The sequence below is a fragment of the Centruroides vittatus genome, unplaced genomic scaffold, assembly GCF_030686945.1.
Source record: "Centruroides vittatus isolate TY-2023 unplaced genomic scaffold, ASM3068694v2 contig_941, whole genome shotgun sequence".
Taxonomy (NCBI): domain Eukaryota; kingdom Metazoa; phylum Arthropoda; class Arachnida; order Scorpiones; family Buthidae; genus Centruroides; species Centruroides vittatus.
Genome location: NW_027122625.1, coordinates 1,044,753 through 1,063,769, shown reverse-complemented (window position 1 = coordinate 1,063,769; position 19,017 = coordinate 1,044,753). Strand labels below are relative to the sequence as shown.

The 19,017-nt window shown below is 29.9% G+C and overlaps 2 protein-coding genes across 2 annotated transcripts; one reads left to right on the top strand and one right to left on the bottom strand.

The window, feature by feature from the left end:
- Positions 1-891: 891 nt before the first annotated feature.
- On the bottom strand, positions 892-8,545 carry Adi1 (acireductone dioxygenase 1). Its single transcript, XM_067282119.1, has 4 exons — positions 8,335-8,545; positions 8,144-8,263; positions 2,589-2,768; positions 892-1,113 (listed from the first exon to the last, which is right to left on the bottom strand). The coding sequence occupies exons 1-4, from the start codon at positions 8,455-8,457 to the stop codon at positions 988-990; spliced, it is 549 nt and encodes a 182-aa protein (XP_067138220.1). The 5' UTR covers positions 8,458-8,545; the 3' UTR covers positions 892-987.
- Positions 8,546-8,718: 173 nt separating this feature from the next.
- Positions 8,719-18,871, top strand: BckdhA (Branched chain keto acid dehydrogenase E1 subunit alpha). Its single transcript, XM_067282114.1, has 9 exons — positions 8,719-8,845; positions 13,752-13,931; positions 13,998-14,193; positions 14,376-14,537; positions 16,750-16,894; positions 16,963-17,024; positions 17,092-17,233; positions 17,318-17,489; positions 18,552-18,871. Exons 1-9 carry the CDS (start codon positions 8,771-8,773, stop codon positions 18,726-18,728), a joined length of 1,311 nt encoding a protein of 436 aa, XP_067138215.1. The 5' UTR covers positions 8,719-8,770; the 3' UTR covers positions 18,729-18,871.
- Positions 18,872-19,017: the final 146 nt, after the last annotated feature.

Sequence of the window (19,017 nt, the reverse complement as noted above, 5' to 3'; positions counted from 1 at the left end):
ATGTCGCAAATTTCTAAAAGTTTTAAGAGCAAAAAGAAGTGGAAAAAAAGCGAAAATAAAACAACAATGATATTCCATTTTCTTATAATTTTATGAAAAATTCACAAAACTTGACACCACCACAATAACGATATAGGTAAAGAAATTGCTAAAGTCAACGTTATTTAATTAAAAATGTTTTGACAATTTAGTTCAGGTCATTTTAGGTTCTAATTAATGGCTTTTGGTAATCTCAACTTTAGCAGTTTTATTTATTTATATTGTTAAAAATGGAAGACAATAACAGAAAAAAAGGTTTATCCGGCTGGAAAAAGTAACATTTTTGGTCATTTTTAATGATCTTCATCAGGTTGATGCTCCACGAATTACATGTGAAACATTTACAAGTACTAATAGACTTAGAACATAAATATTTATTTTTATATTTAAACATGTTTGACATTCAAATATTTATGTTCAATGTCCATTAGTATTTGTAAATGTTCCATTTGTGCAACATCAACCTGATGAAGATCATTAAAAATGATCAAAAATATTAGTTTTCTGATCGAATAAACCTTTTTGTTGCTATTCAATGTTGTGTGTGTGAGATTGAAAATATATTGTAGCGATTATTCTTTGAGTTAAAATGGAATATATTATTAAAAACTAATTTCTAATTGAAATTAATTTTTCTATACATACAATTTCTATACATAGAAAAGAAAAACATATACATTTGATATCATCATAATTTATCATGCTATAAATGTAAAATTATTTTAAATGCAAATTTCATTTATTTCTTTTATTAAAACATTCCATATATAGCAGATATTTCTTAACAATAATATTTATGTTTAGAAAAATACAAATAAAAGTATTTTTAGAAAATCATCAGAATTGTCTAGATTATTCTGTTCAACTTAATATAAAAATATTAGAAATTTTACTGTTTCATATATGAATACACTTAAGCATATTTCAGTAAATACATCTGAATTAAGTTTATTTTGCCATTTCACAATGCAAAGCTTTCAAATACTTTTCTCTAGCAGGATGTTCTTCAGCTGGTCTTGGAACTGCAGTCCATACTGGTTCACCGCAGAATAATCTGTTGACTTTAATGTAGTTCTGTTTAAAAGATATTACAACATAATTACATAAATAATTTAAAAAGTAAATATAAAAGATATAATCAGAGATTATTTCTTTTAATATTGTTAATATTGAATTATAATTGCATATATGCATTCAATTACGGTAGCGTCCCGTACAACGCGGGGTATTCGTTACGCATCATAGGAAATTGTGTTATCGAAACTTGCATTATCACACGATTTATGAAAGTTTAAACCTTGGCCTATAAGTTGAAAAAAAATGTATACCTCTGATCAATAAATTTTGAGGGTTCTTGCTTGCTTTATTTGCACATTGTACGAGACTCTACTGTATATCTTACTAACAATATTGTTCTTTACTTATTTAATCATAATCAAAAAATAATTAATAAAAATAGCAATTACCAGAAGAGTACAATTTGTTGATATTTATTCTGATTATAAGCCATATTTTTAAAATTACATTTTTGAAAATAGAAAACTAAAACAAAAATTTATTAAAATACAACAACACCGAAGATTACAGCTATTAATTTGTCTTGAACTAATTCAAAATTGAAATAAGTCTATTAATACCTGTGTTAAGTGTGTGATGAGTGATAGATTTAGAAAAAAACAAAACTGATGTAATTTTTTCAATATAAATTTGTAAATTTGATTTTACATATTATAATATATTAAATGTATAATGATATCATTATAAATGTGATAATTTATTGCATTTAAATTAATTTAAGTATGTTTGTTCAGTTGAATTACAAGACCGAATGATACATAATTTAATATTTATCTGAAAATAAATATTATAAATTCGTATGAGGTATATTTTAAAAAATTTCTATTTTTAAATTTGTATTTTTAATTGGATATTTTTCTATGTTTTTTAAAGGATGATTTAATTTTGATGGCCAAGTAGCCTACAAAGAAAGGTTGGTCATCAAAAAGTTCGTATTCTGGAACACACGGTAAATAAATGGCGGTTCCTTTTTTTGGACAGACTTTGATGTTACGAAGCTAAAACTAGTAAAATATACCACTGTTTAATAGTTCAAGTTGTTTGTTGGTTGAAAAAACACAAAAGTATGAGTTTGGAAAATAAATAGCAATTTAGGCCTATCAATACGTTATGTATAAAAGAGTGATGTCCAAAAATCAAGAGCTGTCTGAATCACCGTTTTCCATAAAGTAGTTTTGAACCTATTGAGCACATAATTCTTCTTTTGTTGTTGGGATCACCATTCTTATTGATACTATTAAGATTTTAATATCAGGAGAAATTACATAATTATAAACTAATTAAATAATTAGCAAAGATAAAAAGACAACTATCTCAACTATCTAACTTACTGAAAAAAAGGAGGAGGAAGCAAATGAAGATGTTAGTTTTTCAAGGAATATTAATAAATAATACTAAATATTTAGCTAACAAAAAATAATGTTAACAACAGGAAAGTATACTAAATTGACAAGAAATATTTAATTCCTTACATCAACATCCAAAGTAAATCGATGATAAATTCCTGCCGGAAGCACTAACAAATCTCCCTTTGTTACCTTGATCCGGATCCACTTATCTTTATTGTCTCGTACATCAAAGTACCCACTTCCTTCCAATACTAATCTAATTTCCTCATCAGCATGAAGATGCTCATTATAAAACATTTTTAACTGCATTAAAAAATATAATTATTATTTACATATAAATCTAAATAAAATAATTTTTATATATAAATTTTTTTAATTGCTGTATGATAAATTAATTAAAATATGTTAAATTTCAAATAAATAAAATTATACAGATTAATCTGATTTAATAATGTATTTTAAATAATCATATTAGAACATAATATGACTTACTACTCATTATGAAGAAATGTAAACTAAAAGAATTGATTACTCAAATAAATTCTGAACATAAAACAATCGTTATTCGTGAAACTGCACTGTTTAGTATACAGTTATAATCATTATAATCTAAAAATTAATTCTTAGATCAGTTCAAATAGCCCTTTCTTTATGAAACTTTTCAAATATGTGTATTGTTATAAACAAAATAATGTTTGCAGATCAAGGCACATGAACGTTCTAAGTAGAAATAATGACATATCCCTTTGTAAGCTGATTGCAATTCATATTACTTTTTGGGAAAAGAAGCATATAAAATTTGTATCTTCATTAAGCTACAATTTGAAAAAAATTGTAGACCTATAAATTTCCACTGTCATCCATCTGTCCTTCCTTAATTTAATCTTGAGAACGGAGTTAGACAGATGAAAGCCGAGACCAGACGTGAAAAGCTTAGGGGTAAGAGGCTCTAATCAACTATATATATGAACTTCTGGTGCAAACTGGGTCATGTTATTTCAATTAAAAACTTTTCCCCTGAAAGAAGTTAGATGACTGGCATGACTATTGCTAACAGGAAAAGTATTATGTACAGGGGCAAGGCCTTACTAATGAGGTGGAGAGCATATTTTTTAAATTATTTATTTAAATAATTACTTATGCACATTCTAGTATGCAATGGATGATTAAAAACTGTGCTGAATTTTAAAAAATAAGTCAAGGCCACCTACAGACTTTTTGAAATACTCAAAAGTACTCTCATTTATTGCAAAAACATAAAAAAATACAGTATTTTACTGTATTACAATAATGTTTTTAAATTTCAAAACTTTTTTATAAAGCCTACAAGACTAAATCTAAGTACTGTTTTACATGTATTGGATAATTCAAAGAAAATTAAAAATTGCAACATAGCATTGTGACAATGTCACAATAAATAATTACTCGTTTTCTGTTTATTTTCTAAAACATTTCATTTATTATGTAAAAATATACATCAAATTTTGATTACATGACATTCGTTTGGCTTTTATTTAACACACAGAAATATTTTGATTTTAATTAAATTTTCTAAATAAATTAATTTTTCTTAGTTTTTATTATTATTGTTAACATTATTACATATATGCCAAAAACTATTTGCAATCTGGTATTATTTACCTATAACAAAATGGACTATTTTGTTCTACGGAGATAAAGTGGCCTTGTGATCGAGTGGCATTATCGTATATAAAAAGGCTAATCTTTAAACTGATATACTGTAATTGCGTTTATAAAAATTTAACGCGCAAGAAATATTTTATCATTATTTTGGATCTGTAGAATAAGTAATAAATTTGAATAAGAAACTATTCCTTTAATTTCTGTTTTTTAAAAAAATATTAAACAGAAAAATCAAAATAAAAATAAGAAAAAAGCAAATTATTCTAAGAATCGAGATATTTAAATTCTATGTAATTTTTATACACTTATATATTTTATAAACATAAATTGATTACATAACTCTATCTGTATATATTTTCTGATTCTGTAACCGTGAATCATAAGTGAAATCAAGGTATTTCTTAACCAATAATATGTTTGCTTAAGGATACATCAAGTTTTCATTTTTCTTTCTCTAAATTATTTATTTTTAAAAGTAATTTCAAAAATATTTTGATAAAGTTTCTTTAATAAGCAAAATTCGACACATTATAGTTTGTTTTTAATTTTTCAAATGAGCAACAATTGCTTATATAAACAGAATATTAAAAAAACTTGAGATTTAAATATAAATATTATAAAAAAAGCAATGTTGTTGCAAAATTTATAAAATTATCATTATTTTTTTTTTCAAAATTTTATTTGTATAACTATATCTCTATATTAAAATAAAGCTCTATATCTCTATATTTTATGCATGTCACCACTGAAATATATTGATGTAAAATAAAGTTTAAATCTCAGAAATTATGCCACTATGTTTAAATAGTATATCATATCACTATAAATTCTGATAGATTTCCATAGATGATTCTAATATAATTGGAAAAAAAGCATCTTTGAAATTCCCAAACTATTTATCATGAAATTAATGAATGAATAAAAGTTAAAAGTGTGGACAAAAAGTAGAGTGACCACACTACCACTCAAACTGGGACAATTTTTAAGACAGTGAAAAATTGGTCTAAAAATGGACCAACTTAGATCCATTTGGTAAAATTGCAGTTGTAAATTAGGGGGTTTGGATCCCTTTCCGACCTGTCAATTTTATTATATTAATATGAAACTTGCGTATTTAATTATTAATATAACAAATTAATGCAAGCCTACAGTTCATTGCTGCTTGTTTGAAATAAGTTTATGGATTCTTAGCGCTTTCCACGAAGGACGACAATTGCACTCACAATATTGTTTATTGTTCATTATTTATTGATAACAGTCACTTCGTATTTGGTTTTAGACTCGAATAAAAACCCCCAATGAGTGAAAAAAGCAACTAAGTATTTTGCATTTCTTTCATAATACTTTGTGTAATGTTCAGTTGATCAGTGTACAAATTTCTCCACAACACCCAAATTTTCTCGTGGACCATCAATGGTCCACAGACCACCAGTTGCTGACCACTGCTTTAGATGACCCAAAAAGCCAAAGGAAAACTAAATCTAACTGTGACCATTGGTGAGATATTTGCCCCAAAAGTTTTTGACTGGGATGCTCGTTAAACATGTGATAGATTTAATGGAGCACACAGTATGATTTCAATCATGCTCTAGAAGTAGTTGGTGCTATGACATTTTTGTGTTTTATGAGCTTCAGCCATCTCTAGCAAAAGGGGAAAAGAATTGATTTTTAGCATTGTTTTGAGAAATAGTTCTGGATTTTTCATTTTTAAATTTTACCTCATTTTTCAGTGTCTTCAAGATTCCAGATAGACCAATTTCTGGGAGCTATATCTTACAAAAGGTCACACGTAGACCATCAGTTTACTTGACTTTTTTACTCCTATGGACACTATCTACAGCTCTGATCCAACAGCCTCATTCAGAGCTTCGGTTATGGCTAAAAAATTATTTATATATTGAGCTATAAATTAATTATAATTAATTAATAACAAACAATAATTATACACCATAGAAATCTATAAAAATCACCTGTAAAGAACTTTAATATACTTATTCTATACTCTATAAGCTAGAACTTCTAGATAATATTAGAAACACCTTTCTCATTTTTTCTAGCAAATTTTAATTAAACAAACTAATGTTTTCAGCTATTTTGAATAGCCTTTCTTGGGTTTAACAAAATTTCAATTAATTAAACCCGAGTAAGGCTATTCAAAATAGCTGAAAACATTAGTTTGTTTAATTAAAATTTGCTAGAAAAAGTAAGAAAGGTGTTTTGTAATATTAATATACTTAATTTTCAGGCAATTATTTTTGAATCGCTTCGTTCTATTTACAGATTAGCAAACGTTTTCACAGCCCCTCCTGGGCTCTTCTTCAGGCTTTGTCGAATAGGCCGTTAACATTCGAAAATATTCAATTTAAATTTCTTTCCGGAATATTAGCACGTGCGGCAGCTGGATATTTGTACTGCGCATGCTCGATGCTCCTCTCCTTTAAACGCTGTTTTCTAGGACAACCTGCCATGCGCAGTACGAAAAACCAGCCTTTAAACGCGTTGTCCTAGAAAACAGCGTTTAAAGGAGAGGAGCATCGAGCATGCGCAGTACAAATATCCAGCTGCCGCACGTGCTAATATTCCGGAAAGAAATTTGAATTGAATATTTTCGAATGTTAACGGCCTATTCGACAAAGCCTGAAGAAGAGCCCAGGAGGGGCTGTGAAAACGTTTGCTAATCTGTAAATAGAACGAAGCGATTCTAAAAATAGAACCACACCGGGTTAAAAAGGTTAGAAGGGTTTCTTTTAATTATTTTTGATCTAAGTTACATCTTCAAGTTCATCTTCAAGCCTCTAACATTTCAAAATTGAAATTCCAATTGGCTGTTGGGATCTTATAAGAGCTGTAGACCAGGGATTCTCAACAGGGTTAATATGGACTTCCTGGGGTCAATTGAGGATGGATGGAAAAATCAGATACTTATTGTATTTTTCCAAAAATTTCAGATAGTTTTCAAATAACAACAACAATCATGTGGGAAATTAATTAACTGATTTAATAATTTGCTTGGTATACAAGGTATTATGCAAAATCTTGAAAAATAGCAAAAATTTTAAGGGGGTCAACAGAAAAGAATAGTTTCTATATGGGGGTCAATGGAAGAAAAAGGTTGAGAACTCCTGCTGTAGACAATGTCCACATTAAAAAAGACCTGAAGATGATCTTAGTAGTAGATCTAAAATGTTTGTCTGAAAATTAAGTATATTAAAGTTTTTACTGGTGACTTAAGGTTTTAATGATGTGTAATTATCATTTATATCAATCTAGTCTGCCATAGAAGTTGAACAATGACAATTAAAGTTTTTTTAATTACATAAGAAATCAACCTATCAAAGAAGTCGTGATATTCTCATGGGCATAGCCAGGAAGGAGCATGGGTGGGCATGCCCCCCCCAGTTAACCTGGTGCCCCTCCCCAGAAAATTACAGCTGAAAAAGTGTTGAGCCGATTTCCAAAAAGAAAAAGAAAGATGAAGCTAATTTAATTGGGTGTAGTGTACCCACTGAAAATCTAGATCAGGCATGGTCAACATATGGCCTGCTTAATAAATTTATGCAGCCCGCAAGTAATCTCTCAATATTAGCTACTTAACTTCTAATAATTGATCGCATGGATTTGCAATACTGCCTTATATCCTCACAATATGAAAGGTGAGAAATTCTGATGCCTAAAAGAAAAAAAAGGTCAATGGCTAACTGTGTGTTAAAATTAACAGCCTGGCAAAACTGTTGGCCACCCCTGGTCTAGATCCAGATTAAAGATGGGGTTAACTATATTGTAGAATGGTAAAAAAAAATATTTGATTGGTTAATTTTTGTTTAACGCATTGCTAGAGTTTGACATTAATGTTACAAGAACGTATGATTAAAGAAAGTTTCATATTATATGTGTTAAGTTATTGTCGATTCCTATGAAAATTTCATTTTAATGAACAATAATTTGAAATAATTCAATTTTGTGTCAGGCTGACCTCTACTAGGCCCCCCATGACAAAACCCTGGCTACGCCGATGGATATTCTGCAAAGCTGACCTTGTTTTCATAATCAGGCAACTTTTCTTTGGAACATATCAACATATCTTCATAATTATAACCTCTGTCCTTCTTGATTTCAGCTAATTTACCTTCTTTTTCTATATTATCCACATCGATCTAAAAGAAGATAATTATAAGATTTAATACGAAATCGCTATATATATAATTTTACGTAAATTTTAACTTACTGGCCAATATAAAACTCCAGTTTTAGATTTTAATTCCTCTAAATTAATATATTTTTTAGGATTCAGATGATGTTCGTGCCTTTGATCGGCATCAGAATCATCCATATACCAGGCTTCAACCATTACGAACAGTTATTCTACATTTAACTTTAATCTTCTGATTAAACTACTATTAAAGGGACGACCGTAAACACGCCCGAAAACACGTGTAAAAAAACATTTCGTTTAAGTGTTGCCAAATGTAGTTATTTCTCTTTCGATTTATTTATATTAAAATGTTAGCTATTATTGCAATTTATTTATTAATTAACACACTAAATATTATTAGTAATAATAATTAATGTATTAGAGAATCGACAATATATATTTAGAACATTCGTAATTGATTAAAATAGTGACGTCACGTTGCTGTTGCTGAAATGAGTTGCGAGTCAATATGGCACATGTGATGCTTCGATCTTTTCTCCGGATAAACAGAAGATTAACGGCTAAATTTTGCACTTCTGCAAGCGTGAGCGTTGATATATTAATTCATTTATGTTTAAGTATTGTGTGTGGGATAAAAAACCAAATTTTTATCTTTGATTTATATTGAAATTATTTGTTTATTTCATTCATATGCAGTCAGTCAGCTGATTATATTGGATTATTTACATCAGATCTTTTATATATTTTAAAAATCATGTCTCACAACAGTTAACATACGTGTGTTTTCACGACTACATTGTCAGTTTAATCAAATTTTCTAGATGGATGATGAAGCTCTGTGGCCATTATTTTCATTCATTTTGGCAATATAAAAGTGATGATAAACATCAGAAGCTATGCAATTAAAACTGAATATATCAAAAATCCAGATAACAAGATTAACAAAATTCAGAATGATTTAATGGAGTATTGAATTTGTAAAATGGTATACAATGCTTTAATGTTATCGGTGAACAGAAATCAGTTTTCTGGTTGTGAGATTTATGAATGAAAATATATATCCAAGGTTCAAACTTACATATTTTTCTTTCAAATGTTTTCGGCATTACAAAATGTCTTCTTCGGGATAGCTTTTTATTAGAAAGACGTCCATTTGTCTTGCACCTGGAAAACTAATTTCTGTTTATCCAATACATTAATGGAGATAAAAAATCAAACAAAACTTCAAAAAAACGAGCTCTGACGTTTTTGACGCTTATTGATGTTCGTAAAATACGTAATTATTGATAACCGGCGTGAATTAGATTTAATTAAACAAAAAACACGTTTTCTTCTATTTTTAACAGTTGTCGTTGGGCTTAGAACTAATAGAATGCTTTATACTGGTAGTTTAGTGGCGTATTGAAATAAACATCAATACAATCTCTTTGAAAGACTGAGTTCTTTTGAGGGATTGTATTGAAATAAATATCTTTATACTTGGAAGGTTGAGCATGCTTAGACTTTTTCTCTATTACAGCAACTTTGGTTTTCTTGATTGGGAGTTATTTTACCAATTTGAATGTTAAATTATTATATATATAACTAGTAAGAAAGTTATTTGTAATTTAGTACACCGATAAATAAACGTACAGTTCCTGCTTTATCAGAGTGCAAACATTCTAAATAACCGAGTGTTTTCAAACCTTCCCGTCCTCAGAATCCGAAGGATGAGTTGAAAATGGTTAAGAATGCTAGGAAGTTTTTTTAGAATGCTTGTGCTCCAATAAAGCAGTAACTATATGTAGATATTATTTCTAAGAATTGTGATTAATGATGGTAATACAAATGAAGAAACATTTCTTTTTTGTTTTAAAAAAAATTATAAAAAATTTTTGGATAAGATTTTTTTATAATGTAAATGGTATTTCTATATAAACTTAAAATACTGCTTTTAAATAAGACAATTTTTTGGCAATGAAATAAAAATAAGTTTTGATATATTACATTGTAATTATCGTTAATAGGCCTATATGATATTGTTCATAGTATGTGCTAAACATATGGGATTTAAAATTTATACTTTGCTGAATATTAAAAGGACATCTAAATTGCTTGTTAACATATATGAATGAGCATCAAGATATAAAAAGTATACTATTGATTTTCCATTGACATTTAGACATTCACTGCAATAAAAATGCTAAATGCAAAGAATGTAATTTTCTAAAAAGTCTTTTTCTTTTAAAGAATAAATCTGAAGTAATTGTTTTAATATAATACATTAAATTATATTGTATGCTACATCAAAACATTAGATACGAGTGAATTAAAATTAACTAAATCTAACTGTATACAAAATGCATGCTTATAATACAGGATATGACATAGCAGAGCAATATGAAATTGCAAATTAGCAGGAATAGTATAATGAAGATGTAATTATTAAATATATAAATTTAGTGAAACTTGGAGAGTATATTTCTCAGAATAAATCCGCAAGTTTCCGGAGAAGGTTCGTGTATTTTCCCGTACTGTGGTGCCACCGTCATGCCGCCATTAAGATACTACAAGACCTAGATCTTGTAGTATGTAAATTCAGTTCTATAGTTCTATGTAGAACTATAGAATTGAAAATATAATTTATTTTGAAATGATTTGTTTTTACTACTATTATTTTTTGTTTTGTTTCTAGAAAATAATTGGCAAAATATGCTTCTAAAATTTTACCAATATTCCACTGTTATTATCTACCAGGAAATATTTATATTGCTGTTTAATTCATTAAAGTAGTTCAAAATACATGGTGTTTTTTTTAAGTAAGTACCGTTTTAAAATAGGACTGCTGCAGTGCTACAATTGGTGTTCTGCGAATGTGCGCCGAGTACCTACATCTGTTGGCTAGCCACAGACGCAATTACGGAAGCACTCGTTTGTTTTTACATTTGTTTGTGTGTATTTAAAATGCCTCAGACATTTGAAAATCCTACTGATTATGAAGTATGCATGGTGATTTGTTTTTTAATGCAAAAGACTTAAAAGTGGCTGACATTCATCAGCAGATTAGTGAGGTGTATGGAAAAAACATTATGAGCAATGGAATTGTAAGAAAATGGGTTAGAGCATTTAAAGATAGCTGTACTAATGTCCATGACGAGGAGCGTAGTGGGCGACAGTCTGTCATTATTGAAGACTTGGTGCAGAAAGTTGTTGCAAAAGTTTGAGAAAACAGATGCTTTACAATTTCATCATCCAAAACATAAAGCATGGCAAGTTCAGTAAGGGGTTATATTGTTTCATGACAATGCCTGTCCACATGTGGCTCAACGAACCCGAGATCTTATCACACATACATGGCTGGGAACAACTTGATCACCCTCCGTATAGCCCTGATCTAGCGACTAGTGACTACCACTTGTTCCTGTAGAAAAGATATCTAGGCAGTTAGCGTTATGACGATGATGACAATGTCAAAATGCCGTGCTGCAGTGGCAAATCAGGCAGCAGGTTTCTATGAGGATGGAATTCTGAAGCTGGTTGTACAATATGAAAAGTGCCTTCATGTCAGAGGAAATTATGTTGAAAGGTAGATTAAGATACAGGCTTTCATGTAAGAATAAAATTATTTAAAAAATTGCAGTTGTGTTTTTTTAATATCAAAACGGTACTTACTTTAAAAAAACGCCTCGTATTTACAGATCATCATAGAATTAAGTCTAATGTGAAGTTTTCAGATTTTTGCATAGTGCCTCCTACAAACTTGTATTTTCTAATTTATTTTCAGATGGACAGTCATTTTCACTAATTAGCAGAATAATGACATGAAAGAATGGCTACATTTGAATATTTTATTTTAAAAGTAAAGCCTATGATTACCAAGGAATGTTTAATTATAGGAGACACTTATACTCTTGACACTTATAATTATTTTTAAAGTGGTAAAGTAGGTGAAATTTTAATTAATTAATAAATTATCACTAAACACTTGTGTCCTTAAGACAAATGTGGAACCATTGCAAACACTATCTGCAAGTAATCATTCTGTATGAACTTGTGTGTCTAATGATGGAAAATTTATCTAGCTTGATGTACTGTACATGCATGGATGGTTATTCATTCTCTTCTTAAATTTTCATCAAGTGTAAATAAATTAACTGAAAGAATTGAATACATGGACAATCTAGATGCAACATGTTTTCATGTACATACAGCTTCAAACCACTTATAAAGAACTCTCTGGCTATTATGGTAGCCAATCACTGCACAATATCTACCTGAACTGGTTTTATAAGGCATGCTGCCAATGAAAAACTAAAAATTGCAGACCTATAATAACAACTAGCAGTATCTTAATGGCAACCACGACATACACCCTCGTGTAGCAGAATTCAAAAACATGTTCTGGAAACTTGTTGATAGAAAAGAAGTTTTGCAAGTTGCCATCAAATAAGATATAATTTTACAGATGCAAGAGAATCTCCCTCTCATTAGCATACTCACTTCACTCATCTGATATTAGCGAGGTTGAGGCCGAAGTTTTAAACGTGAAAACGTGTACGTCTGACGTTCGGCGCCGCTTTCCTGTAAGCCCAGAAGTTTGACAATGGTGTTTGGATAGTCAATAGAATCATGCTTGACATTCCAAACACCATTGTCAAACTAGGCTTACAGGAAAGCGCCGCCGAACGTCAGACGTACACGTTTTTGCGTTTAAAACTTCGGCCTCAACCTCGCTATTAATGTAGTTTTTAGTGAAGAGAAACTTGAATACCAATGATATTAACTTTAACTGTTAAACTGTTTAAATATACTGTTTAATTCTTGTTAAATAACTTTCATTCCTTTAATTGTACAAGTATATGACACATTTTTGGCATACCTCAACATTGTTAATGTCATAATCTATTAAAACTTTAGTGTTTGGTTTTATTGTGGAACAAAATATTTGGGTGAAGTTTTCCAGAATTGCTGTTTTTACTTAAATTTTAGTTTTTAATCAACATAAAACTACTTTGAGTAAATATAGAATTGATACATTGGCAAGCATCTTTGAGTTTGTAGTGTATAATCAGGCTGAATTAACTTTAAATGTTTGAATATTGTGAACACAAAGCAGTTGCTAGATAACTGTGGTCTGTTATAGATGTTTATTTTATTTTATATTTTTTTTAACTCTGTTCTGTGGGTACTAAGAGGGCCTCTTTTGGCAAGTCCATTATGGGTTTGGCCAGGCCTGTGGTGAGGGACAGAACCAGATATAGCTTGAAGAACCCCTCCGAAAAATTCCTAGGGTCCGTCTGGTTCGATCCTGGGTACTCAGAGTGGTAGGATGCCATCTTAACTGCTCAGCCAAGCAGACGTCAATACTGTTTACTTCAATAAAGTAATTTGTTGTTTATTATTCTGTAATTTAATTTTGGAGTTATTAAAAACTACAATGATAAACCATATTAGGATTTTTGGATAATAGTTTGAAAATAATATCAAGAATATGAAATTTTATATTGCAGGAGCCTTCTGCTCAACAAGTTCAGAAATTAGACGAAGTTGACCGTCCAGAATTTTTAGGAGCAAAATCAAGATGGACAGAGACTATTGAATTTGTACAGCCAGATATATACGATGGAATTCCAGTCTATAGGCTAATGAACAGGGAAGGAAATATATTAAATAAAGAATTAGATCCAAAGGTATATGAATTATTTATAATTAAAATTTTTAATTAAAAATATTTCATTAAAAAAATTATTTTTCAGCTTGACAAAGAGACTGTACTCAAAATGTATAGAGGTATGACAACTTTAAATACAATGGATCGCATTCTATATGAATCTCAGCGTCAAGGTAGAATTTCATTCTATATGACAAATTACGGAGAGGAAGGAACTCATTTTGGTAGTGCAGCTGCTCTTGATCCTGCAGATTTAGTATTTGGACAATATAGAGAAGCTGGTATGACCTTTATAGCTATTATAGTCTATGCAAACATTATAGAAAATATATGCTTAAAATTACTTTTTTATATCTTTAATAGTAAATGTAAATAATTCAATATCGGTGGCTTTATTTGCATGTATATTTATTTCAGTTTTAGTATAATATAAAATGAACTAATTAATGTTTTCACTTTGTAGGAGTCTTGATGTGGCGGGGATTTACTCTCGATAATTTTATGAATCAATGTTTTGGTAATTGTGGCGACATAGGGAAAGGAAAACAAATGCCTGTGCATTATGGTGCAAGAGATTTGAATTTTGTAACTATATCTTCAACATTGGCAACTCAAATGCCTCAAGGTAATTAAAATAAAAAATTAATATAAACAGAATAACAAGAAGTTACATTTATATGAATATAATGTAAGAGAATGTCCACTCGTTTGCTATTCACTGAATGCTGAGCAAACATTCGGCAAATACCGAGCAGTGTGGATGATTTATTCACGATAAATGTTTGGTATTTGCCATTTCCCAATTCTTGTTGGTAAATTGTGCTGAATCAAAGGATATGAATATTTTCCTCCATAAATATTAATTGAACAAGAATTAATTTCTTGATCAAGTTAGAAATTGATATGATTGATCTCTAATATAAGTGATTATATAATTAATAAAAATATATCTCTCATAAAGTAATGCTGTTATATAGAATTATATTAATTTAAATATTTAAAAAATGTTTTCTATAATGAGGCCTATTTTTAAATGAGAAGCTGAATCGAAATAGAGTTTTTCAAACTATCCTAATTATTATTCTTTGTAAATAAAGTAATGGTGACATTTGGATGGTCAAGGTGGTTAAGGTGTCAATCTACCATTATGAGATCTGAGATTGATTCTGGAATTACTTTATGAGTAGTTTGTCCTAGATATGTTAGGCTCCCTCCCTCACTACCAAGCTACCCCTGTTGTGGGTCTGGCAAAATCCATGATAGATAGGGGGAAGAAAAAACTCCTAGTGCTCATAGGGTAGAAAGAGCCAAAAATGAAAAATTTTATCACTTTTGAATACTTTAAACTTTACAGGAATCAATACTAACCTTCTACTTGATGTTATCTCACATTAACTAAATGTATAAACTCCACTGAGAAAAATATTGGAATAGTTTGTAATTGTTGTGGAAAATTATTTTGATCCTGAAATAATCAAACCATCAAAATTATTGTTGAACTTTTAACAATTGACAAATATAATAGACATATTAAAGTATTTGCACATGAATTGTTGTAAAGAAATTTGCATAAATTGCAGCATTTTAAAGAAAGTAAGAGTTGAACAAAAGTATGGAATCCCAAAAAACATTAAGCAAAAGTGTGGAATACTGACAATATTTTGCAGCGCTACGTTTGCCCTAATTACAGTCAATTTCTTATGGTATTGTAGAAATAAGTGTTTTACACAGTTCTGGATCAACTTGTAAGCATGATTCCACAAGACTATCTTCTTTAATACTGCTAGGTTGTAGCTCTTTTTAGACATCATTTTCTTCAGAACATTCAAAACACTTTCAACAGGTGTTAATGTACAGACACTACAGCAAGGACAAGGCTAGCAGAAATAGGTTAGCACTCAAGAAAAGCTAAAATAAAGCCATATATGACAATAAAACAAAAAAAAAATTTGTTTGAAATGGCCAAAACTCTTTAACAGTCCAGTCTTGATGACTGGCATCGAGTTATGTTTAAGGATGAATCAAAAATATGTACTGGCTATGGTGATCTTGGTGGTACATCAGTATACAGAAGATATGAAAAACTTCATCCTGACTGTTTAAATTAATCAGGAAAATTTCCTAAAAAGTATAACATAGGGATGTATAACCTGTAAAGGGGTTAACAAGATAACAATTCTTAACAGTATGTTGAATGCTGATGGTTATTTGGAGTTATTAAAACTTCAGATGATCATTTTGGTGATGACAATGAATCATGCCATAGGACTAGACAAATTAAACAATGGTTTCAAGAACATAACATGCAACATTTAGAATTATCTGCCAACAGTCCAGATATATCTTCCATTGAAAATGTATGGGTGTTCTGAAGAAAATGAAAGAAAACAACCATAGAAGATTTAAAGAAGACAGTCAAAGAATCATAGCCAGAGGTTCATCTAGAACTGTAAATAACTTATTTCTACAATGTCACAAAGAATTATGGCCGTAATTAGAGCAAAAAATGGCCTTACAGAACATCAAGCAAAAGTGTGGAATACCGATGATTCATGTTTTTCACGATTCCATATTTTTGTTCAACTCTTACAAAGTTGAAGCATTTTAAACAAAGTAATTTATGCAAATATCTTTATGACATTTGGTATGTAAACACTAACAAACAACAAATATTATAGACATTAAAAGTTTGATAATTTCAGGATCAAAATAATTTTTTCCAGAATTACAAACTATTCCATACGTTTGCTCAGGAGTTATATTTTATTTACTTATTTTTGGTATTTTGCTTATTAAAAATAAACTTGTAAAATTGAATTAAATTTACACATTTTCAGCGGTTGGAGCTGCATATGCTTTTAAAAGAGCACAAAATGGATTGTGTGTAGTATGCTACTTTGGCGAAGGAGCATCCAGTGAAGGTGATGCACATGCTGCATTTAATTTTGCAGCTACTCTTGAATGTCCAATTATATTTTTTTGGTATGTTATAATTATTGCACGTTTAGCACATTTACATAATTATAACAATATATTCTTTATTTCTCAAGTCGGAATAATGGATACGCTATATCGACTCCTACTCACGAACAATACAGAGGAGATGGCATAGGTATGTATAACTATGGATAAAATTATTTTTTACATATTATAATTTTCTAAAACATCATATTTAAAAGCTGCTAGAGGGCCAGGATATGGTATTGCATCTATAAGAGTAGATGGGAATGACACATTAGGTGTATACAATGTTACAAAGGCAGCTCGTCAGTTAGCCGTCGAAGAGAAACGTCCAGTTCTTGTAGAAGCTATGACATACAGGTAAATGTGATTTTTATTGTTGTTAAAATAATGTTATCAATAGTAAAAAAGGAAATATTTATTTTATCATTGCATATATTTAAGGATTGGACATCACAGTACTTCAGATGACAGCACAGCTTACCGGTCAGTAGACGAAGTTAGATTTTGGCACCAGAAGGATCATCCGATATCTCGTTTAAGAAATTATATTGTTAATCAAGGATGGTGGGATGATGAAAAAGAAAAAGCATGGAAAGAAGAAACAAAAAAACAGGTATGTTTTGTTCAAATTACTATACTAAACTACACCAAACGAGTTTTAAATTGATAGTCTAATCATTGTAACTGAGACATGAACACAAACATAGATTAGGTACTTCAGTGTCAAAATGAACAGTCAACATTTGATATTGATGTAGTTATTTTAATGTTAGCTGTATATTTCCAAAGTACTGAAATTATGCTTTGCCAATTCTTGTCATATTTGATTGTGCACAGATCATTGCTTTTTATCAGAAAGAGATCGTTCAAATAATGGGAAGAAGCTTCATCAATGTTATGCATACCTGGCAAAGGTTCCAAATCACTGGAAGTGTTGAGGCTAGAAATCATATGGGTTTTCCATGAATGATGACTCAAAGACTGATAAAATTATGACAAGCTGAGTTCCATTCTGAGAATTCTGTTGCAAGAAAGTGTCATCTGAGTTTGTGAATGCCATGGGAGTACATTTTGCAATTAATTGTATGATGTGTCTCTGAGGACCAGATACAGATGGGCACAGGTTACATGGCATGGATCTTTCAATAATGCCAACTATAAATAATGCATGTGGTGACAGTCTGAACATGCCGCATGTCTTCAACCCTCCATACTTCATTCAGTTGGACAATCATGTTTTGGGCAGGAATCATTTTGGGTCACAGGAAGTTACTTCTTCCTGTGTTGGGCACAATAATCAGGATAACATCCTAAATCAATATGTAAAGCCATTTTGTCAGTAGTGTTGAATATTTCATATTTCAGGGTAATGTTTGTAAATGCTTCCTTATAGAAGGTTTGGTTTCACTCAATCTCAAAGTCCCATTCTGCATGCTTGGGAAGATTGAAACAAACCATGAAATGGTACATATCTTCACCATTTACATTCAAATTGGCTGAATATTACACAATGGAAAGGGGAAATGTAGAGAGCTCAATAGGTCAGGGAAAGTCAGGGAACCACAAATGGAATTACCTGTACAGACTCTGAAGAAGTTAACTCTAATGTGAATTGAGTAACAATATATATAAATTTTTTTATCAAATAGAACTAATTCTCAAATATATCATTTAGGTTATGCAAACATTTGCTCGTTCGGAGAAGCTGAAAAAGCCGTTTGTGGACAACATGTTTATGGACGTTTATGACGAAATGCCAAAAATTTTGAAGGAACAATACGATTATTTTAAAAATCACATTCAGCAGTATTCGGAACATTACCCATTAAAAAATTTTGAAGAGACGGGCTGAACCTACACCTATACGTGCTATTAAAATTTTAAGTTTGTATATTAACTATGTATAATTTGTAAGAATATGATACATAAAATTATTTGAATTGTTAAATTATCCCAGACATGTAAAACTTTTAAATAAAAGATGAATTATTTAAATTTTGTCAATTTTTATTTAATTTTAATAGCAGAATTTTAGTATTGACAAATAAAATCTATGTTTAAAGATGAAATATGTCAGAAGATTGATCATGGAGCAAGTCAAATTTGCATATATAATTAATAGAAATGTCTATTGCTGTGGA

Coding starts and splice junctions, on each gene's coding strand:
- Adi1 (XM_067282119.1), bottom strand. CDS start 8,457: ATGGTTGAAGCCTGGTATATGGATGATTCTGATGCCGATCAAAGGCAC. Junction 8,264..8,334: donor CTGGAGTTTTATATTGGCCA/GTAAGTTAAAAT, acceptor ATCTTCTTTTAG/ATCGATGTGGATAATATAGA. Junction 2,769..8,143: donor TGCCTGATTATGAAAACAAG/GTCAGCTTTGCA, acceptor TTTTTAATGCAG/TTAAAAATGTTTTATAATGA.
- BckdhA (XM_067282114.1), top strand. CDS start 8,771: ATGGCACATGTGATGCTTCGATCTTTTCTCCGGATAAACAGAAGATTA. Junction 14,538..16,749: donor GGCAACTCAAATGCCTCAAG/GTAATTAAAATA, acceptor ACACATTTTCAG/CGGTTGGAGCTGCATATGCT. Junction 17,490..18,551: donor AAGAAGAAACAAAAAAACAG/GTATGTTTTGTT, acceptor TATATCATTTAG/GTTATGCAAACATTTGCTCG.